General features: G+C 38.8%; 1 protein-coding gene across 1 annotated transcript in view; it reads left to right on the forward strand.

The window, feature by feature from the left end:
- Positions 1–24,665, forward strand: part of CUBN (cubilin) — a gene marked incomplete at its 5' end in the record, with an annotated part of 199,548 nt that overhangs the window by 58,875 nt on the left and 116,008 nt on the right. The window contains 4 exon segments of the mRNA XM_081346267.1: positions 160–341; positions 1,426–1,582; positions 3,835–4,022; positions 7,867–8,026. Coding sequence (XP_081202393.1) covers positions 160–341; positions 1,426–1,582; positions 3,835–4,022; positions 7,867–8,026 — 687 coding nt within the window.

The raw sequence follows: 24,665 nt of genomic DNA on the forward strand, positions 1-24,665 counted from the left end.
CATACTGAAAGTTGTAAGAAGTATGGCCTTAATCTAAAATGTAATTATTACTAATTCTATTCAAAACTTTGCTAAAAGTAAATAGAGACTACATAATGCTAGGGAAAAAAATAGAGTTGGCTAATTGTCATTGAATTGTAATTTTCTACTTATTTTCAGGTTGTGGTGGAATCCTTACAACTTCCTCTGGAATATTCATGTCTCCCAACTACCCTATGCCCTATTACGAAAATGCGGAATGTTATTGGCTGCTGAAGTCAAGTCATGGAAGTGTGTTTGAACTCTATTTTGATCAGTTCCATCTAGAGCCTCATTCATCCTGTTACTTTGATTATCTTGCTGTAAGTCTTATTTTCTCTGAGGAAGAATGCCAATAGCTAATAATAATAGCTGAAACATTGACTAAGGATATGAGATATAAAAAAAGGATATCACATGGATAATACTTATCTAAAGATCATTTTATGCAACATAAATTTTCCACTGTGGAAGTAATCTCAGATCTATATATCCAGATAAAAAGAGTATTACCCACATCTGGAGAGGTACAGAAGGAATAAAGGTCTGTTTTGAGTACTTGGTAACCGGCCTGCATTTACAGCAATTTGTATTGCCCTACAGTCATGTGACAATAATTTATGATGTTTTTCCAATTTCCGGCAAAAGCCATCCAGTAGCAAACAATGTGTTTGCTTAATGAAGGTCATAAAGTCAGGCCTGGTCACATGGTGACCCAATTTACAACCATCACAACTTCTGATCAAAATTCTGAGCTCAGCTATGATCATAAGTCAGAGACTACACATATAACACTTCAGCTTCATCTCAATCTTGCTAGAAAAAAAGAATGCAAAAATTAAATTCCTTTCAATTATTTCCATGCTGTTAGATTTATGAATTGCTAAATTCTTGGGAAGATGGGATTGTAAAAGTGCCTATAACTTTGTCAGCTTGAACTTTTGAACTGTTTTATTACTATCAGTGATGGGACTGTTAAGAATGTAAGATGTAGGATAGGAAAAAGGCTGTCTCTTGGCATGGGGAGAATCTGCTCTCTTATCAAAACTGTCTTTTCAGTCTTAACCTTTTTCTTCGAATGAAGTCAAGATTTTCCTTGGAGCAAGGAAGTGATACATGGCATATATGATTTATCATGTAGAGTTGTGGTAGCGCAGTAGTTAGAATGCAGTATTGCAGGCTAAATCTGCTCACACTGCCAGGAGTTTGATTCCTTTGATCCAAACCGGCTCATGCAGCCAATTCATGATTAGGAAACATTCAAGAGTATTGATTGCTGGCTGATAACAGCCTAAATCATATTTCCAAGAAAACTGCGTGGACATAACCAGAAACAGACTTCAACCCAAAGAAAACTTTGCTACATATTAATAATTTTTAAAAAATTATATATCTCAATAACTGCAGGTGTATGATGGCAACAGTAGCAACAGTAACATGTTAGGCAAGTTTTGTGGTAATCAGATCCCGCCCACATTACGTTCTACTAGCAATAATATGTACATAAAACTAAGGACAGACTGGTCTTTAAACAGAAGAGGTTTCCTTGCTCATTTTAAGCAAGGTAAGTTGAAATATTTTAATTAAGTCCTACCAGGTCAAATATATTTGCAGCATTTTTGAATGAACATATAGAACCTTTTTAACTGTGGATTTACATTTAGGATGATAGAAAAGGCAACTGTAATCTTGAACTGAAAAGATAAAGGAGACCTGGCTGATCTAATTATTGTCTCATCTTTCTATTAGAAATTCAGGACAATCTAGATTTTTTTAATTGTACTGTCATCATTGTAACAATGTGTGTTTGTGTGTGTGTATGTGTGTATGCACACATGTACACATGTGTTCAAATTCCTGACAATTTGGTGGAAGTAGTTTGCCACTGCTTTTTTCCCAGATTTAGAGAATCAGTGGCCCAAAGTCCCTTAGGCTTATGTGCCTAAGGCAGTACTAGAATTTAACTGCTACTTCAAACTCTCCCTTACTGCAAAATGGTTGCAACACAAGAGATTCAATGATTTACTAATTATACTGTGCTTGGGGAAAAAAAATCTCTAAATTATCCAGAATTATTCAGTCTCCTAGTTACTACCTTACTGTATGTGTATCTATTCTTTTATTTTCAATCACATATTATTTCAGTATATTTATTCAAATCACAAAGTCCCTTACTATTTATCAGAAAACCTTTCATCTGCAGACAGCCCAAAGCTATAATATCATTTCAGATACTTACATTCACAAACTTGTCTTTCCGAAATGACATTTATTTAGAGCATGGAAAATGAAAAAGAATTTGTTGGAGATGATCAGTAGGTAGGATTCTTTATCTGAAAATGTTTCTGATCCTTTTTTGAACATCATTCTTACATTAAAGGTTATTTGCCTTCTCAAGATTTATTTTGGGTTTTAGAATTCTGTATGTACTTTATTTTAAAATTAAAATCTGTATCCCTTTTTGTAAGGTCATCATATAAACACCAGACTACTTATTGAACTTACTGATACCAATAGATTCTTTACAGGGGGTTGGGAGTGGGAGGCACCGTTTTACGGTGGTTCTCCTCCTATCTCCTGGGCCGCTCGCAGTCGGTGTTGACGGGAGGGCAGAGATCCACCCCGAGGCCTCTAGTTTGTGGAGTTCCTCAGGGGTCAGTTCTCTCTCCCCTCCTGTTCAACATCTATATGAAGCCGCTGGGTGAGATCATTCGTGGTTTTGGGGTGGGGTATCATCAGTACGCTGATGATACCCAACTTTTTTTCTCCACCCCGAACCAACCCAGTGATGCCCTCGCCGTGATGTTCTGCTGCCTGGAGGCGGTCCAGGTCTGGATGGGGAGAAACAGGCTTCGTCTCAATCCTGCCAAGACTGACTGGCTGTGCATACCAGCATCTCGGGTTAACCAGACTATTCCATCTTTAACGATGGGGGGTGAGGTGTGAATCCAGGAGGACACCCAAGTTGTGAGCCCCATTGATAGGGCTCACAACTTGGGTGTCCTCCTGGATTCACGGCTCAGTTTTGAAGATCACATAGGAGCCGTGACCAGGGGGGCTTTTGCCCAGGTTCGCCTGGTGCGCCAGTTGCAACCCTATCTGGACCGAGATGCCCTACGCACAGTCACTCATGCACTCGTGACCTCCCGTTTAGACTACTGCAACGCTCTCTACATGGGGCTGCCCTTGAGGACCACTCGGAGGCTTCAGCTGGTGCAAAATGCAGCTGCGCGAGTTGTGATGGGAGTTTCCTGTTACTCCCATGTAACACCTCTGCTCCGCGAGCTGCATTGGCTTCCAGTTGCCCTCCGGGTGAGATTCAAGGTGCTGGTGATGACCCATAAAGCCCTAAATGGCTTGGGTCCAGGATATTTGAGGGAACACCTGCTGCTGGCATCAAGTTCCCTTCGTCCTGTGCACTCCCACAGGGAGGGCCTTCTTAGGGTGCCACCGGTAAAAGAATGCCGGCGGATAACACCCAGGGGGAGGGCCTTCTCTGTGGGGACGCCTGCCCTTTGGAATCAGCTGCCCGTGGAGCTTAGGACTGCCCCCGACCTTCTATCATTTCGCCGAGACCTGAAGACCTGGCTCTTCGAGCTTTCCGGCCCAGGCTGAGTTTTAATTGGGGTTTTAATTGAGGTTTTATATTTTTAGGGATTTAATTTAATCTTTTTTAATTGTTCTTAATTTTTGTATCGATGTTTTATATACCCTGTAAACCACCCTGAGTCCTACGGGAAAGGGCAGTATATAAATTCAATAAAATAAAATAAATAAATAAATACATTCTTACGTTTTTAATTTTTTTCTTCCAAGTTTGCCAGGGAATAGTAATTGCCAATCATTCCCAAGGCATTTTGGAGTCTTTGGATTATCCTAACAACTACTCTCCAGGCGTATATTGCAACTGGACCATCCAAACTACAACTGGTAACACCCTGAACTACAGTTTCCAAGCACTTAGTATAAAAGGGGGTGACAGATGTGAACGTGATCATTTAAAGGTATGAAATGCAAACATTATCCTATATTTTGAAATATAGTATTAAATATATCACTCCTAATAGAGGGAATGTCTGTAGCACTCTTTTCTGTTCCTTCTAAGCCTGAAGACATTGCTCTTTCATTATCTGTTCTAATCAGATGTTAACTATTTCATAATTTCTACTTTCCCAGCTTGTAGGTGTTTGAAGTATCAGAAAGGGAATGTGACACTCAGTCACACAATGGCAAGTCAGTGGCAAGAACAGAGCTATTTCTTTGCAACACTTTTTAAGGTCTAAGTTGATTGTGGATAACTGTTGAAACAGCAGCGTTCTTATTAAATGTTAACCCAGACCAGAACATTCAGCAATAAATCTTTCTTGTCCTTAAATTTCCAAAGTCCATGTCTGCTTGTATATCTTTCATTCACTATTAACAATTTATTTCTAGTTAAATCCCTTAAAGATTAGGAACAATCAGACTAGTATACCATTTAATATTAAAATTTACTGCTTTTCATAATACTTGAAAATACTTGAATCACTCAGATATTATAGTTCTTTAAGTTTATTGTACATATTTTCACAGCTTTTTCGTAAACCAAAACTTTTTAATGGATATGATATGAAACATGCTCCCCTTTTATTTGCTTTAGGCAATTTTTAGAGATATATACTTCTTTTTACTTAAATATCCTGATAAAAGTAAACATGCAGCAAGTGTTTAGCATTTTTTGCCAAATTTTGATGATAAAATGCTTCCAGATATTACAAAAATGGCACCGGGAGTAGCCTATAGTTTATAAAGTGCTAACTGCCCACCACTTACTCTTGTAAAAAAATAAGCTGTTAATCTCTCTCTGTGTTGTGACTTGTTATAATATGGAACAGAAAAGGGAAAGTTGCTTGAACTTAATTTTATCACTATTCCTTTACAAATATTTTAAAATATATTTTCAAAAGCATTTTAAAAACAAGAAGTTTGATAATAAAATTTGACTAGTAAAAGGGTAATTGCAGATTAAATCTGTATTGGCTCCCTACAACTGAAATTGAAGGTGTTCTTTTTCAAAGCTTCCCAATAATGTGCTTTTACTGAACATATAGCACCCCCTCCTTGTTACACACCATCAGCTTATGCATCTGATCCTTAAATAGTTAAGCAGCAGGCCATCTGAAGCAGAAGTAAAACCACAATAGTAATCTACAGGATGCAAGAAGAACTACTCTCTAATTATAATAAGCCTCAAATGACTAACAGACTGTTTTTCCATGGTGCCACCAAAGAGATGGGGGAGGGGTCTCAGACAACTAACTCCCAAAATGAATGACTAATAACTTATTTTTAGTTGTATATGTGTTTCTCAGTTCACACACCCCATCATTTCAAAGCAATGTGCCTTTTACCTCTATTGCAAGAAAACAATTACAATCCTGCAACTGTAATTTGTATTCCTCTGTCATAGAAGGGGAAAATCTGGTCCCACTCTCAGATGTATAAATCCCAACTGGTGGCCAGTAATAATGGGAACTATTGCTACAATGCTGCAAGTTGTTTATTCCCAGCTTGCCACAACACTTGTTTTTTTTATGTACACATTTGACTCATGGAGTGAGTTCTCATCAAAGGAGAAACAACAATGTTAACCATGTTTAATGATTAGGAATTGGGGGGAAAAGTTTTCATCTGCTTCCCCAAGTAACCCCAATGCAAGGAGAGGTAAGGAGAAGTAAAGGAACATTTAATAGATAACTGGCATGCTTTTGAATGATTTTGTATCTATATGGATGGGTGGATGGATGGATGGATATGATCTATATGCGTACTCATCTTTTCATTATCCATCCTTATCCATCCATCTTTTTATGTTGATGTACTCCCACTGTGTTCTTTATTTTATTGTTCTATTATTTTACTTCTATTTACATTTCTTCCTTTTTATTGCTCTTAAGCCCCCAAAAGTAGCCTCATGGAGAGATAGACGACAAATAAATTTAACAGATAAATAAATAAATATATCCAGATCTACATCCAATACAATAGGAAGTTTGAAAAGGTAAAGGTAAAGATTCCCCCTGTCCAGTAGTTTCTGATTCTAAGTGGTGGTGCTCATCTCTGTTTCTTAGCCAAGGGAGCCAGTGTTGTACTAAGACATTTACATGATCACGTGGCTAGCATGACTAGATGCTGACACATACGGAATGTGTTATCTTCCTACCGAAGTGGGAATAATGCATACTTAGGGCTTTCAATCCCACAGACTCTTGTTGCAAAATAAGCAAGATTTTTCTTTTTACCTTTTGTTTAGAACTAGCAGACAGAACCTTTCTTTGCTTCAGCAGCTATTTGCAACTGAGTTGTATTTATTGGATAAATTTATTTTCATTTTAAAAGTGTCATCCATGAAAATGGGCATTCTTTATTGTTAGTTTTTAGCCTTCTTCTGGGAGTATAAATCCAACCTATGTGTTTTATTTTTGTTTTTGATTTAAAGAACTTCACTGGCAGAACTCTATAGTCTGTCAAAGCCTTACTGCAGGAAATACCACAGATAAGTCCCATGGTTTCTGCCCTTTTTTGGCAGTGACTTTTTTCTTTTAAACCAGAAAAAAATATAAATGATTCATGAAGTCCAGTCACGTTGATGACTGGTTTTGCTTCTTTACCACATTTGTTTTAGATTAACAGATTACCCAAATGCAGCATGCCTTGGACTACAACTCCCTTCAATTCCAGCTAGCATTGTGAGGTTAAGGAAAAATGTTTGGGGTTGTATAATAATGAAAGAAAAAATAAAATCTGACATTTGATGAAACTGTACAATATACAGTTGGTCATGTAAAAAAAATATATCCAGATTCAGCCCTATAGTTATGGTCACTATGGGAAGTTACCATGAGGATGCTGCAACAGTTCTAAAAAATGGCCATAAGTCACTTTTTTCAGTGCCATTGTAACTTACTGTAGAGAGGTCACTAAATGAATGGTTGTAAGTCGAGGACTATCTGAATTCAGCTTTACTTTCGATTCCATCACACTACTTTTGGGCTCAATTTGAGATCAATGTTAAGGATGGATTGATTTCATTTGAAAGATAGTCGGGGTTAGATAGCCAATGTGCTGGATTTGTTGTGTGCTAAATATTATTTGTATTAGTTTCCATTAAGATGGACTGCATAATATTATTCTGAGCACATGCTTCTCCAGGGTATCTGGTGGATGGAAAATAAGTGATTTCTAACTCTACATTAGTGGTATCCATAAAATAAAAGAGCTGGATTTACACAGGAACGTTTTCAATAAGGAGAAACAATTCTGACACTTTTTCTTTTGGAGTCCAAGTTTAATGTCTAAATGAGAAGTTAATGCAGAACAAGAACATTGATTCAGGGATACAACCAACATTTTGAAGCACTTGGAGAGTTCTCTATATTCTGCTTTTTATTCCAGTTGAGTGAGCCAAGGATGTATCTTGGAATCCACAGTTGCAATAATTGCAAATATTACTGCTGTCCTCTTTGGATGTTATGCCATTTCCTCAAAAGGAGGGGAAAATGCATCCATTCTTCCTACCCATTGTCATATCAACAGATCCATTGCTGGCATCTTTCCTGAAGTAGGAATATGAATTCCCTAACAGGGAGCCTCCATTACTACAAAACGTTTCCTTGCTGCAAAAATTTGCTTTATGGTAGTTGAAAGCCAGTGATGGAGACGTGAGACATACAATGAAAAGAATGGAGACAGAAAGTAGATCCCACTTAGGGAGAGCATATACTTTAATCGTGATCCTTTTTACTGTAGTCAGATATTTTTTTAAAATAATAAGCATCTCACATATAAATCTTTTCTGCTTCCTTTCAGCTTTATGATGGCCCTAATGCTCAATCCAGTTTAATTGGCACATTTTGTGGAATTAATGTTCTTCCATCTGGAGGTACCACAAATTCCAGTCTTCATGTGGTGTTTTTTTCTGATCAAATAGATGAGTCTACTGGATTTCAGATGCTATGGAAAGTAAATGGTAAGACGCGATAGAGGGCGTATCTATGGGAGTGAGTATGGATATGGTTTCTTATAAGGAACTACTTAGATTGCAAGGGACTGATTGGCAACTTAAATCATTAGAGGAGTTAAGACAAGAAAACATAAGTTACTCTTGGTTTCAATATACCCAATTGAAAGTTAGGTGGAAGTCAGATCAAAAGGTTGGCATCACAATTACAGATCAAAATTTAGTAAAACAAATTAGAGATTTAAATTGTGCACATATAAAGAGGATATATAATGCTTTAATTGAATTGGATTTGGAAACGGAACTGGTTAAAGACTGTATGATAAAGTGGTCACAAAATATTCAGGAACCAATTTCGTTGGACACCTGGGAGATAATTTGGGTTAGAAATGTTAAATTTACTCAGGCTCAAAATTTAAGAGAAAATTTTTATAAAATGTTTTATAGATGGCATCTGGATCCCAAGAAGTTGTCCAACATGTATCCTAATTTACAGTCTAAATGTTGGAGATGTGGTAGTTTAGAAGCTACCTATTTTCACATATGGTGGACTTGTAGAAATATAAAAGCTTTTTGGATCAAAATTTGGTGGAACATTCAAAAGATTTTTAAGAGAAAGATAAAGTTTTCTCCGCAATTGTTTTTATTGGGTATTGTTGTAGATTGTGATGTTAAAGAAACTAACTTGATGTTGAACATGATAACAGCAGCACGGTTAATGGTGGGACAATATTGGAAGAAGGATAGTTTGCCCACTATAGAAGAATGGGTGTTTAAAGTTTCGAATCTTGCAGAAATGTCTAAGATTTCTGCTTATTTGAAAGATCATTCACAGGAAAGATATATTTCAGTTTGGAGGAGATGGATAAATTATATTCAGAACAAATATGGGACTAAAAAGTTCCATTTAGCTTATGAGTAGATTTCAGTGGGATATTGTTATTGGTACTTTGTTTGTAGTTATGTTAAAGGGGAGTTAAAGCACATTATGAATTTGGTTAATTGTATATTATGCATAATTTTTATTTAGAATATGATTATTGTAACTATAATCCTGTATTTAGCTCTGGGAAGTGGGGGGGAAGTGGGTGGGTTTGGGGTGGGAGGGATTTGGGGATATATTGTAAAATTTTGTTTTTGTAAAACTCTTTAATTAAAAAAAAGAAAGTAAATGGTAAGACATATTGATATTTTGGGAATTTGGAAGTAATGATTTCTGCCCCAGATCAGCAGGAAACCATCCTCTGAGTTAAGTCTGTAATGTGATTTTTTTATGTGAGTTGCTTTCTTTTTCTTTCAGTTTTAAAATTTTTGTTTTATATTTCCAGTAATTGTAATAATTTTATCTAACAATTTTATGTCAGTGCTTGGCCATAAAAAATTTTGGTTAGGAAAGAAAATGTGATATTACCTCATAGACAACTGTGCACTTTCATAATTAAGAATACAATACAAATGTAACAGCAATGTTACATTTTAAAAATATTTTAAAAAGTAGCATTAATAGTGACAACCACTGTAATATAAGATAAGAGATAAGATAAATATTTATTGTCATTTTTTTACTGTGGGCACAACGGCACACATCCCAAAATGAAATTTAGTTGCCCGGTCTCAAAGTGGAACACATACATGACACACACCTAACCATATTATATACACATATGTATAGACCCACATCCCTACATATACATAACAAATAAATATTAGATATTAAATACTGTCCATCTTAAATATATAATGGAAGGAGGAAGCTTGAGAGTTCACAAGGTTAATGCTGCATGGAATGAAACTATGGCTGAATCTGGATGTTCTGCTGAGGATACCACGAAGCCTCCTCCCAGAAGGTAACAAGGAAAACAGGTCGTGAAGAGAACTGTAGTGTCCCAGACAATCTTGCGGACCCTGCTCAAGCAACGCTTCTGTGCTATGTCCTGGATGGAGGGGAGGGAATGCCAATGATCTTTTTGGCCATCCTCACCACTCTCTGCACCGCCTTCCTGTCTGAAGCAGTGATGCTTCCAAACCAGACTGTGATGCTGTATGACAAGATGCTCTCGGTTGTCCCCCTGTAGAAAGTGGTCAGGACAGAGGAAGGAAGATGTGCTTTTCTAATGCGGCACAGAAAATGCCGGCCCTGCTGTGCCTGCTTCACCAGTTTCTCACTGTTGAGCAACCAAGCCAGCCTACTCGTCAGCTGCACACCCAGTTATTTGATGCTGGTAACCATCTTCACAGGTGAATCATTTATGCACAGAGAAGTGTGGCCATGCCTGCCTTTTCTGAAATTGACAATGCTCTCTTTGGTTTTTCCGGTATTTAAAACTAGGCTGTTTTCCTTACACCAGTTCACCAACCCCTCAACCTCCTTGCAGTAAGCTTCCACCTTGTCATCATGAATAAGGCCCACTACTGTTGTATCATTTGTGAACTTCACAATATGGTTGGTGGCAAACCTTGCACAACAGTCATGGGTCAACAGGGTGAACAGCAGCAGACTTAGGACGTAGCCCTGAGGAGAACCTGTGCTCAAGAAAATGGTATTAGAGGTATTTGTTCCAACTCGCACTGTTGGTAAGAAAATCAAGAATCCAGTTGCACAAAGGAGTGTTTAAGCCTAGAAGGCCCAGTTTGTCTACTAGATCCTGGGGAATGATTGTGTTAAACGCCAAACTGAAGTCAACAAACAAGAAACGTACGTGAGTATTTCTTTCCTCTAAGTGTTTCAAGCTCAGATGGAGAATGGAAAAAATAGCATCCTACGTAGAGCGATTTGGTCGATAGGCAAACTGAAGCAGGTCAAATGCTGGTGGGAGGCTGGATACAATAATGTCTTTTATCAGCTTCTCAAAGCATTTCATAATGGTGGATGTCAGCGCAACCGGACAGTAATCATTGAGGCCTGTAATTGTGGACTTTTTTGGCATTGGCAAGATGATGGCTGTCTTAAAGCATTGAAAATTGAAAGTATCTGTGAGCACACAAGCTAGCTCATCTGTGTGTTCCCTAAGGACACATCCAGGAATGTTATCTGGGCCTGCTGCTTTCTGAATGTTAACTTTCTCATTGTCTTCTGGACAGAGGTGATATCAAAGCTTAGCACTTGCTCGTCAGGATGGGGCACAGCTTTCCTAGCAGAGTGCTATTTGATGCCTCAAATCTTCCAAACAAATGTATTCAGTTTGTTTAGGAAGTCTGTGTCATCCTTGCATCTTGATGGAGTCACCTTGTAATCCGTAATGGCCTGGATCCCTTGCCACATTCGCCTGGTGTATGTTGGGTCCTGAAAAAAGTTCTTAATTTTCTGGCAATGGGCTTGCTTTGCACCTTTTATGGCATTTTTCAGATTTGCTCTGGCTGTTCTAAGTGCCAGCATGTCACCAAGATGTAAAAGCCACATTCTGTGCTTTCAGCTTCTGCAGACCTCCTAAGTCAGCCACTGTTTTTCATTTGCCCTCACAACAATGCTTTTCAGGACACAGACATCTTCTATGCACTTTTGAATGTATGCAGACACTGGTAGCATAGTGTAGTATACTATAGCATAGCATAGCATAGCATAGCATAGCATAGCGTAGCATAGTGTAGCATAGCATAGCATAGCATAGGATTATCATATTATTATAACCTTTCTTAAAGATTTATATTAGGGCTGCCAAATTTTTTTTTAAAAAGTCATGGCAAGATAGCTTTGAGCTGAAATGCCCTTCTTTCATTTGATTACTTCAGCTGCTTATAAAGTGGAAAGTATTTCAGTTGATGTTGGCATTGAGGAACAAAATGTAAACACTAATAGTGCAATGTTCTCCCACCCAAAAATGGTTGAAGAGTTACTATATTTGTATGATGCTATATTGTTGGGGATGTGGGGAAGGGTTGTGATGATGGACATCAGTTGATAGGAACAGTACCGTACTCTTCTGCCAACATTGGAACATACAAGGGATGATCCTGAAGGATCTTTCTACTTGAATTTTTGATAGAGAGGTTCATACCCATAGACCAGGGATGTCAAACTGCTGGCCCATGGGCTGGATGTGTCATGCTGAAACCATGCCCACCCCAGCTCTGGCAATGGGGAAAAAATCACAATATGTCATGACATGTCACGTGACATTGCGAGTTTGACGCCCCTGAACAGAAGAAGCTTAACATGTTTTGGTGATGAATATGGCCATCTGCTAAGATCTGAGCACTTCTGAGTTTTGTCACTGGTAATGGGAGCTGTTGGAAACTTAATACTTCCTTGCAATGTACAAGCTTTGCTCTGATAGGCAGGCCCATGCTTCTTACTGTCAGTTGAGAGCTGTGTCCTTTTTTCATTTTAGTTTTTCAGAAAATGGAATTGTATAATGGTGGATTTGTTTGTTTATTGTTTGTTTATTCATTTATTATTATAATTTTAGCATTTATATCTTTCTTTGAACCTTTTGTTGTTATTTTTATTGCTGTGATCTATCTGATAATCAAAATTCTCTGTGGAAAATCACCCAGCTATCTAAACTATTAAAATAAACAGGGGATCCAAGAATTTAGATGCTATATACAATGACAAATATTACGGATCTTAAAATATATTATACTATTATCCCAGAATAAGCTGACAGTTAATCTCAGACCAATTTGATTTTCCAGATGACTTTAGCCCTTCAAATGCCTGGAAGATATGGAATGCTTCAACCTGGTATTGAAAAGCTAGTAGGCATGTCAGAAAGTGAGGCCAAAATTGAAAAGATTTTGTCTCTTTTAAATACCCACCTAACTTTAATTGGAAAATGATTTTTGGTAATAAACAGATGTTAGGCAAAGTATATAATGCTGGAAAAGTAAATTCCCTTGAGATTGACTCCTAATTTTCCTAGGGGTTTTGTGTGGTTTTTATTTTTACAACAATATGGAAGTTACCCATCACTGCATTCTGGGATGCTTATTTTCAAGCCCTCAAGTCTAGTTTACACTTCTAAGAAATTCTTGGTGATCCAAGCTGTTGAAACAATTTCAAGATCAACTAGGTGCTATTATTTAGGCTCATATTTAGTATCCGAAGTCTCTGATTCTAAGTTATTCAGGTTTTAAAAATTGCATCTAGATTTTGGAATAGCCCTGGAAATTATTAGTCATTTTTAGGACTACAGCCATCCTTCAGAACCTGAGTACCATGAGATATACACACTTTCCTGACCAAACAAGCATTAATGTGGTTTGATTAAGATGACTATCATTGGTTTACATCTGCTTTTTATGTATGTTAGAAACAATGTAACTTTGCCGATTGAGCTATGAAAGGGTAATAGTCATATAATCCTTGCAGAGAATGTGAAGCTGATGTAAACAGTAATTAAATTGCTGCAACTCCCTTCTCTGCCTAATCACTTTGCATTATTAAATTTGTCCCCTGAAGCAGCTGGAACTGCCTGGCTTGAGCTGTTGTATGAATTACACAATATCTAAAATTTAACTCCTTTCCAGGGCAGCCTTACAAAATGCAGTTATTTATCATCTCTTTCTCTTTCTGGCTAGACTGGTGACACATTTCGTATTCAAAGGATGGGTAATGGGGAGGGGGATATTAGGGGATCCTGGCAACATTGGAAAGAGGCTTTATGGGAAGCAAGCAGCTCTGCTGAAACTCAGCAGGGAGAAAATGGAAAGGGGATAAAATTGAATTGCTCTGAGATGATGTCATCCCAGAACAAAGGAAAGCAGGAAGCTGATTTCCTCAATGGAGATGACATCATCCAAACAGAGAGGATTTTCTAGAGTCTTTTATTAATGTGTAATATCACACACAGAGAGAGACAGAGAGAACGACATGCATAAATATACACCTCATAAAGAGCAGGGTTTAAAGTAATTTTTTTAACAATAAAATGTTTAAGAGATTGGATATCCTGAAGGAAGGTTTATATAAGATTTGGAACTGTCTGGAGCATGAGATGAAATTTAGATGCTGTAAAGAATGTCAACCTAGATCTCCATTTTTGAGATCCTTCACTGCTTTTTTTCATTAGCAATGCTTATAAGTTGGTTCTCTCTTAGCTGCAAGTATTCTTGGCTCCTGCCAAGAAGGGGAAGGAACATGAAGGTGAAAGGAAAGGCACTTTCAAAATCCACAGGCATTTTGCTCTTCAAATTCGTCTTTGGCTTGCTTGTCAAATCATTTGTAAAATGCTGGTTGTGTTAGTGCCTTGTGGAAAAAATAACATTCTTCTGTCACATGAAAGGTTAACAAATTTATCAATGCTTAAATTTTTATGGATTACAGTTCACAAACTACTTTATAAATATTTTCTTTTCTCTGGGTTACAATTCTTTCTTTCAAAAAGAAAAACAATTCTTCTTGCTTTTAGCAATGCTGTTTTCGCTAATTTTACATGTTTATATTTTTGCTTCTGTATTTTTTCTTAATCTGTCACATATTTTTTTAGCTGACCCTTTTTCACAGTAGTCTTAAAAATCTGTGCAGGCATTGGCCTTTTAGCTAAACTTTGCTCCTTTATTTAGATTCAATATTTGCTTCTGATTCTTCATGCTTCTCAACATGTACAGGAATTGTCAGAATCTATTTATATCACATTTATAAATGTATGTTTAAAACATTATTCCCCCCCCCCCAGATTCTGCCATCTCCCGAGGAAGGAGGAGCAGTTGTGGATTCAGCCTGCCTTAGGTTATTTCAAAGACCAAGGGAAACTTTTTGAACTGGGGGAAGAAAGGGGAGGGTTAGGGAAGAAGGCATCTGGCCTGTGTCTCCATTTGAATCTGTAAAGGAAGAAGGCAATAACCGTAAAGATCCAAAGTTCCCTTTTTCCCACGAAAGGGATGACACGAAGTAAATGATGGGGGGGCTGACCAAATGGGGTTGAGGGAATTGAGTTGAACCGGGAATTCTTTATAAAGTTTCAATCTGTAAAACAATACCAGGTCCTGTCTTGTATTTCCACAACCAAACATGTCCTAGTAAAAATTCCTTTTGGACTAGAACTGACTCCAAGAGTTTTTGTTTTCCTAAGACGTGGATTGGGGTAGGTCCTGACAGGAATGCTGTTTTGTTGTAGAATTAATGACAGAATCTTACAGCCGGTTTCCTTCTGCTCCCTCTTAAATCTAACAAGGTTGAGGCATAATTATGTTAAGTGTGTTTCTTATACTCCCTCTTTTTCCCAAAACAAAATTGTCTTTAAATTTGCTTCAACTTTTCCTGCACCCCTTCTTCAAGGTTATCTCTTCATTTTTCTCATGGATCCCTCTGCATGAACTTCAGCTTACAAAATTTCCCAGCCAGTATCCTAAATCTGCTGAGGTTGTAAAATGCTACTCTACACTTATAAACCCCTTCATGGATTACTGCCTTGTCGTGGCGAAGGGGCTTGCGTAATTCAATGAAGCTATGAGCTATGCCGTGCAGGGCCACCCAAGACGGAAAGGTCATAGCAGAGAGTTCTGACAAAACGTGATCCACTGGAGAAGGAAATGGCAAACCACTCCAGTATCTTTGCCATGAAAACCCTATGGACAGTACCAAAAGGCAAAACGATATGACGCTGGAAGATGAGCCCCTCAGGTCGGAAGGCGTCCAATATGCTACTGGGGAAGAGCAGAGGGCTAGTACTAGTAGCGCCAGAAAGAATGAAGCGACTGGGCCAAAGCCGAAAGGACGCTCAGCTGTGGATATGTCTGGTGGTGAAAGGAAAGTCCAATGCTGTAAAGATTTTTTCTCCATAGGAACCTGGAATGTAAGATCCATGAATCAAGGAAAGCTGGACGTGGTCAAACAAGAGATGACAAGACTAAACATTGACATCTTAGGTATCAGCGAACTAAAATGGACAGGAATGGGTGAATTTAATTCAGATGACCATCAGGTATACTACTGCGGGCAAGAATCCCTCAGAAGAAATGGAGTAGCCTTCATAGTCAATAAAAAAATAGGAAAAGCAATACTGGGATACAATCCTCAAAATGACAGAATGATCTCAGTTCGAATCCAAGGCAAACCATTCAATATCACAGTAGTCCAAGTCTATGCCCCAACCACCGGTGCTGAAGAGGATGAAATTGACTGGTTCTGTGAAGCCCTACAGCACCTTATAGAACTAACACCCAAAAATGATGTCCTTATCATCATGGGGGATTGGAATGCTAAAGTAGGAAGCCAAAAGATTACTGGAATAACAGGCAAGTTTGGCTTTGGAGTACAAAATGAAGCAGGGCACAGGCTGATAGAATTTTGTCAAGAGAATACGATGGTCATAGCAAACACTCTTTTCCAACAACCCAAGAGACGGCTTTACACATGGACATCACCAGACGGTCAACACAGAAATCAGATTGACTATATGCTCTGCAGCCAAAGATGGAGAAGCTCTATACAGTCAGTAAAAACAAGACCAGGAGCTGACTGTGGCTCAGACCATGAGCTTCTTGTTGCAAAGTTTAGGCTTAAATTAAGGAAAAGCGCTAGGCCAGTCAGGTATGAATTAAATCATATCCCTATTCAATATACAGTAGAGGTGACAAATAGATTTAAGGAATTAGATCTGATAGACAGAGTGCCTGAAGAACTATGGACAGAAGTTCGCAACATTGTACAACAGGTAGCAACCAAAACCATCCCAAAGAAAAAGAAATGCAAGAAAGCAAAATGGCTGAGGAAGCTTTGCAAATAGCTGAGCAAAGGAGGGAAGCGAAAGGCAAGGGAGAAAAAGAAAGATATGCCCAATTAAATGCAGAATTCCAAAGAATAGCTAGAAGAGATCAGAATGCCTTCTTAAATGAACAATGCAAAGAAATAGAAGAAAACAATAGAATAGGGAGGACCAGAGATCTTTTCAAGAAAATTGGAGAGATGAAAGGAACGTTTCATGCAAAAATGGGCATGATAAAGGACCAAAATGGCAGGGACCTAACAGAAGCAGAAGAGATTAAGAAGAGGTGGCAAAATTACACAGAAGAACTATACAAGAATGAGCTTAACGTCCCTAATAATCACAATGAGGTGGTCACTGACCTCGAGCCAGACATCCTAGAATGTGAAGTGAAGTGGGCCTTAGAAAAGCTGAGCAACAACAAAGCTAGTGGAGGTGACAGTATTCCAGCTGAGCTATTCAAAATCTTAAAAGACGATGCAGTAAAAGTGCTACACTCAATTTGCCAGCAAATTTGGAAAACTCAACAGTGGCCACAGGATTGGAAAAGATCAGTTTACATTCCAATTCCAAAGAAAGGCAGTGCCAAAGAATGTTCAAACTATCGCACCATTACTCTCATTTCTCATGCTAGTAAAGTTATGCTTAAAATTCTACAAGCTAGACTCCAGCAGTATGTGGATCGAGAACTACCAGAAGTACAGGCAGGATTTCGAAGAGGCAGAGGAACTAGAGATCAAATTGCTAACATACGCTGGATCATGGAGAAAGCTAGAGAGTTCCAGAAAAACATCTACTTCTGCTTCATTGACTATGCTAAAGCCTTTGATTGTGTGGATCATAACAAACTCTGGCAAGTCCTTAAAGAGATGGGCATACCAGACCATCTTATTTGTCTCTTGAGAAATCTATATGCGGGCCAAGAAGCAACAGTGAGAACTGGACACGGAACCACTGATTGGTTCAAAATTGGGAAAGGAGTCCGGCAAGGCTGTATACTGTCACCCTGCCTATTTAACTTATATGCAGAGCACATCATGAGAAAGGCAGGGCTAGATGAATCAAAAGTTGGAATTAAGATTGCCGGAAGAAACATCAACAACCTAAGATATGCAGATGATACCACTCTAATGGCAGAAAGTGAAGAAGAACTAAAGAGCCTCTTGTTGCGGGTGAAGAAGGAGAGTGCAAAACTTGGGTTGAAACTAAACATTAAGAAAACCAAGATCATGGCATCCGGCCCTCTCAATTCCTGGCAAATAGATGGGGAAGAAATGGAGGTAGTGACAGATTTTATTTTCCTGGGCTCCAAGATCACTGCAGATGGGGACTGTAGTCAAGAAATTAAAAGACGCTTGCTCCTCGGGAGGAAAGCCATGACAAATCTAGACAGCACACTAAAAAGCAGAGACATCACCCTGTCAACAAAAGTGCGTATAGTCAAGGCTATGGTCTTTCCAGTTGCAATGTATGGCAGTGAAAGTTGGACCATAAGAAAGGCTGAGCGCCAAAGAATTGAAGCCTTTGAACTATGGTGCTGGAGAAGACTCCTGCGAGTTCCTTGGACTGCAAGGCGATCAAACCGGTCAGTCCTAGAGGAGATCAACCCTGACTGCTCTTTAGAAGGCCAGATCCTGAAGCTAAAACTCAAATACTTTGGCCACCTAATGAGAAGGAAGGACTCACTGGAGAAGAGCCTAATGCTGGGAAAGATTGAGGGCAAGAGAAGAACAGGACGACAGAGAATGAGGTGGCTGGATGGAGTCACTGAAGCAGTAGGCGTGAGCCTAGATGGACTCCAGAAGATGGTAGAGGACAGGAAGGCCTGGAGGAACATTGTCCATAGGGTCGCGATGGGTCGGACATGACTTCGCAACTAACAACAACACAACACTTATAAAAAGCCTGCAAAATCATTTGAACACATTAATTAGGAAATTATCCTGCAGGAAAGGAAGTCTATATGTACAGATAGGATTTGCATACACAGCTTTTCTTTGCTCTATATGAAATGATTATGTGACCACTGAACACTGCATGATCACTTGACTATTTCAGGAAGTGCTATTGTTTTATAAATTCTATAAATGTTGTCTTGCACATGAAGTAAATTCCGTGTAAGAGAGAGATTTCATGAATTTACTAAGATAAGCACAAATCATTTCTGCCACACAGTACACTTTTAAATAAATTCTTTCCCTCTTTCCTCTTTATTCCCCTTTTCATTTTATCACAATCACATGAATTGGTAAAAAAAATTGGTGTAGGATAATATGCAAGGCAGGTTTTTTTCAGATTTTTTGCTTTTCATTGCCCTTCCCTTACAAAACAAATTGCCATTTAAAGCCTAATAGACAGTATGGGAGGCAGATTAATTTTCAGTTAGAAATGCAACAGTAGGAGGAAGATACCAAAAATACTCTTCAAGTATAATATTTCCAATTTTATTGGACCCCTTTGCCACTGCTTTGGGATAGAAAATGTTAAGTCCTTTCACACATTTAACTTGCTGCCTGCTTTACACACCATGGGATAAGAGTGGCTCACATTACTTCAGGCATGTAGCTGCTGGAGCTTTTCTTTTTAGTACACTATTTTGAAGAGATGGGATAGCCAAGTGGGAAGCCATAGATGAGTGGTGGTGAATCTTTTGGACTTAGTATGTCAAAAATTGAGAAAATACCTAATTTGACTCTGCTGGCTTGTCTAACACACCCCAAACAAAAGAGACTATTTTCTATCTACCTCTCCCCCACCTAGATCACCCTGAGGTCCTCTAGTTCAATCCCTTGCTCAAGCAGGAGACATATACCATTCCTGAGAAATGGCTGTCTAATCTCTACTTGAAAACCTCCAGTGATGGAGCACCCATAACTTCTGAAGGCAGCTCAGCTCACTGACAGGGAATTTCTTCTTAATCACAGGTAGCAACTCCCTTTATTGATCTTCTGTCCAATATTTCTTGTTCTGCCCTCAGGTGCAGAACCCCTCTTTTCTGTGAGAGTCCTTCAAATACTAGAATAGAATAGAATATCAGAGTTGAAAGGGATCTTGTAGGTTATCTAGTCCAACCCTCCCGCCCATGCAGGAGACCCTACACCATTTCTGATAGATGGCAGTCCATTCTCTTCTTTGAAAGCTTCCAATGATGAAGCTTCTACAACTTCTGAAGTCAATCTGTTCCATTGATTGATTGTTCTCTCTGTCAGAAAATTTCTCCTTATTTCTAGGTTGAATTTCTCCTTGATCAGTTTCCATCCATTATTCCTTGTCTGGTCTTTGGGTGCTTTGGAAAATAGGTCGACAGCTGTGACAGCCCCTCAAATATTCAAACACTGCTATCATGTCTCTCCAGCTCCTTCTCTTCACTAGACTAGCCATGCCCAGTTCCTGTAAACATTCTTTATATGTTTTACCCTCCAGTTCCCTAATCATCTTTGTTCTCTTCTCTGCACTTTTTCTAGAGTCTCAACATATTTTGATAATGTGGTGACCAAATCTGGTCGCAGTATTGTAGGTGTGGTATTAGTACCTCACACAGTCTTGATTTAATCCCTTTGTTAATTGCAACTTAGTATTGCATTGCTTTTTCGACTACTGCTGCACACTGTTAGCTCATATTTAATTGATTGTCCACTAAGACTCCAAGATCTCTCCCACAGTTACTGCTATTAAGCCTGGTTTCAACCAATCTATATGTGTACTTTTGGTTTTTCTTGCCTAAGTGTAAGACTTTGCTTTTCTTTACATTGAATTTTATTTTGTTAGATAAGGCCCAGTGTTCAAGTCTATCAAGATCCATCTGGATCTTGAGCCTATCCTCTAGGGCATAGGTCTAAAACCCGCGGCTCCGGAGCTGCATGTGGCTCTTTCAGCTGTCTCCTGTGGCTCCCGGTCCTCTGCCATGTGCAGTCCAAAAAAAAAAAGTGGGACTAAAAAAGTTCAACCAATCAGTTCAAATATGCAGGGTAGGTGCATATCTCGCCTTGGCTCCACTCTTCAGTCAAACCCTGTTCTGCGCATGCGTGCATGTACGCGCATGCGCACATATTTTTTGCAGCTCCCAGTTTTTCCTTTTGTGAGGGAACCGGTTCTGAGTGGCTCTTTCACTGTTTCAGGTTGCTGACCCCTGCTCTAGGGTGTTAGCTATTACTGCCAGCTTAGTATCATCTGCAATTTAGAGAAGTTCCTTTCTATTCCCTCATCTAAGTTGTTTGTGAAGACATTGAAGAGTACTGGGCATAAAAGGAAACCTTGTGATTGTCACTGCGTTTTTTTTTTAGTTTTGTCAGTAAGCTCGTTGCAGTCTGTTTCTTTGCAAGTTGAATTGTTATCTTATCATTGTAACCATGGTGAGTGTCACATGTTCAGCCAAGTATTTTGTTTGGTTTTATATTTATTACTGTGTGCGCATGTCCAAAACAAAAGTTACTTTCTTTTTCCTTTTCCTTTGTGCTGTCTGGTGAGATAGACATGTAGTCGTGAGTCTTTCTGTGTTTTTACAAGTTTCTTTGTAATTAAAAGGTTAATAGTAGAATATATGCTTCGGGTTTTCTTTCTTTTACCTGTTGTTTATCATGCATCAAATGAACCACGGTTCATCGTCCTCTGATAGAGTTTTATTTACTCTTCTGACAGTGATACCCCACTGCTTACTTTCCTCCATGTACCATTAAGGACTACTCATTGAGTATGGCTTGTCAGCCAGTTACAAATCCATCTGATGGTGATGCTATCTATCCCACTTTTTTCTAGCTTACCAAGACATAGGTTGTGAGCTACTAGAAGACACCTATCATTTCACTCCTATTAGATTATACATACCTAGTTTTCTCAGTTGTTCGTTATATGGTTTGGCCTCCAGTCCTCTAATCATCTTTGTTGCTCTTGTCTGTACTTTTTCTACAGTTTCAGCATTGTTTTGTATCGAGCTGGACCAGTATTCTAAGTGTGGCCTCACTAGTACAGTATAAAGCAATATTATCAAGTCTGGTGATCTTGATACAATTTTCATACTTGACAGACCTGATACAATCTTCATACTTGATATCCTTGTGCCACCACTTTTACTCAAAAAGGCTGCCTTGTGCCATTTTCCGAGGCCCGTGAACCTTAGGGTATGATTGTCCCCATGGCCCTGGTCTCCCCAAGATCTGCCTCATGTCATTTATTTTGAGGCTGTGTTCTCTTTCTATTGATAGGTCCCTGCAGCCTACCAGAGACTGCTCTGGGTCTTGAAGTGCCTTCTGAGAATGCTCTTTTATATTTTCTGCAGCCTCCAAAATCTGTGCAAAAGCATTTCTCCTTCTTGGGTGATTTTTAGAGAGTCTAGAGGCTGCACAAGAACACCCTTCATTCTTGTGTAGCCCATTCAGTCTGCAAAAATTGTGGAAGAACATGGCTTGTTTTTGAGAATAATTGTCAGTTATTGATGAAAGCAAAGTGTCATGCAAAATATTGTTACATGTTACCTTTAACACATGTGTCTTAGATTTGCCGTTCTACTATAGATGCTTGTCTGATTAGCTTAGTGTTAGATTTGCTATAGTTTGACATACAGCTTGATATACATACATACAGTACTTGATTTTAAAAGAGATATTTGGAACAAATGCATCCAGTGCAACTGTTGGTTAGGGTTTTTGAAAATCATCATTTATGCTTTTTTTAAACAGAATACAGAGTTGAAAGAGACCTTGGAGGTCATTCTAGTCCAAACTCTGTACCATTTCATACAAATGGTTGTCCAATCTCTTCTTAACAACCTCTAGTTTTGGAGCACTCACAACTTTTTCAAATCAGCATGTTGCACAGGCCACTCTTACAAAAATCAAGATGCCACAGGAAGATACAGTCAACTCTGAGTCATTTGCTTCTTGGTCCTTTTATTTGTTGCAGTTTCTAAGCAATTTTGGCATAATAAGCACACAGCAGTCATACTTAAAAGGAATTTTGGAAGTCATTAAAAAAGAAACCAATTCTCAAGTTTCATCAGGAGTTTTAGAGTCACATCCCAAACTTTCTTTTGTAAACCCAAGTATTATTTTGCCTTGCAATCTTTACTAAATCCCATAGTCTTTTGAAGTGAAATAAAGTTCATGACATATCCAAGTACTCTTTATATCTTTCTTATAATTTTATGTCTCTATGTCAACTTTTGTTTAATAGCAGATCTTCCTTTCTCCCTGCAGCCAAAAATATCTCTAATCCCACCTTCTGATTTTGCAGATAAATACCAGTAGAGCAAATATTTTCTAACTAATTTTTACAGACAGTGTATCATTTCCTCTGCAAAGGGAAATTTAGTTATTGTGTCATAATATGATTAGGCTACCATCTGGCTTCATTTTCCTGTCTTTGATATCCATTTGTTGAAAAATAAGAGCTATTCCTGAACTGGACAAGAATAGTTTTAGAGCACCTGCTGATAAAAAATCATGGACATGTATCATAGATATGAACTATGTATGTGTGGTAAGCATGTCTAGCCTTCCTCTTACCCTGATCCTGCTAGTAAGTAAGAATGTAATAATTCATCATACTCTACATTTTATTTGAGGAGCTTCTGTTGGATTCAGTGTGTTAAATGGGACCACTTTGTGCCTGTGCCATGATAGGTCTTCTTGGTTTGGCTGAATTAGTGTGATCCAATAGACCTTTAGGTCCCTTCCTTCTCTGCTTCTTTCTATTCTTTCCAACTTAATGGAATGTAAGAAGGAGACTAAGTAAAGCAGCTTAGAACTCCGTCAGTCAGTCAGCAGGGATACTTTCCAAAACCTAAATAGAACTAAACCAGACTTGCTATTGGGGAAGAGCCCATCGAAAGTGAGATCAAGTTTGGAAATGATCAGGACATGCAGAGAGAAACATTACAGAAAACAACCACAACCCAATGGACTCAACTGAAAGATGCAGTTGGGAAATGATTCAGAATGTTGCTGAATTTTCCATTCTAAGGCCAGTTCTCTCTTTGCTTCTGATCAAATGTCCCAGAATGGAGTGCTTTTAACAAGGTTGAAATGACCTCCAGAAATCATCATTGTATGATTATATGATTTCTTCATGAGACTCTTCTACAGACAGATGTCTCTGCCAGTAGATCTTGGAATTAGTTGCCAGAAAATGGCTTCAGCAGCCAAGGGGATTTCAATTGTCAGAATGATTTTTGTTTTACTTATAGTAATTGTGTCCAGGCAGGAGGAAGGTAAATTTAACTTACTTATTCAGCAATACAGCTATAAATACAATGTAATTTCAGACAGATTCTCCTTTTTTAATCAGTGCACATCAAGTTGATGAAAGCTGATTTGCTTTAAATATTCTTTCAGAAGAAATAAGGATTATAGAGAAATTATCATGAGTGGAATGTTGAGGCGTTAGAAGATGGCGGAGGACAGAATCTGTTTCATCCCATTCTTTTTTTCAGAATCTTGTCAGGCAGCTTACAAATAACTCTCATTTTAGACTCAAACTAAAGTGAGTCTAGGATAATTGGCGCAGCCACTTCATCCCAGCCTCCCCACCCAGGCAACCCACCATGTTTGCCCTTCCCTGACCCAGCCGCCCTGGCCACTTCATCCCAGCCCCCCTGGCCACTGTGGTCCTTCCTTCCAGGAAGCCCCTCCCCTGAATCTCCTCCCTTCCTGCTTTGTCCCAGGCGACTCACCATGGGGCAAATTGCCCTGGCTGATATGCCGCATGGGAGAATTAGCCATGTGGGACAGTTCCAGGGTTGCAGATGCTGACACTGCCACACCCACACATGCCTTTCCCTCCCTCTTGAGGAAAGACTCCAGCCTGCCTGTCCCGGAGGATACAAGTAAGGGCCACCCTCACAGCAAGATCGTGCCCTCTCCCTGCCCACCTCATAAAGGCAACTCTCACCTGGCCAGCCCAACCTGACTCCTTGAGAGGCACATTTTTTCCACATGCATGGCACAGATGCAATCATTTTTATAGCAGGCTCTATGCTGCATTGCATGTGGTCTTGCTATGCACAC

The sequence above is a fragment of the Vipera berus genome, assembly GCF_964194415.1.
Source record: "Vipera berus genome assembly, chromosome: Z".
NCBI classification, from domain to species: Eukaryota; Metazoa; Chordata; class Lepidosauria; order Squamata; family Viperidae; genus Vipera; species Vipera berus.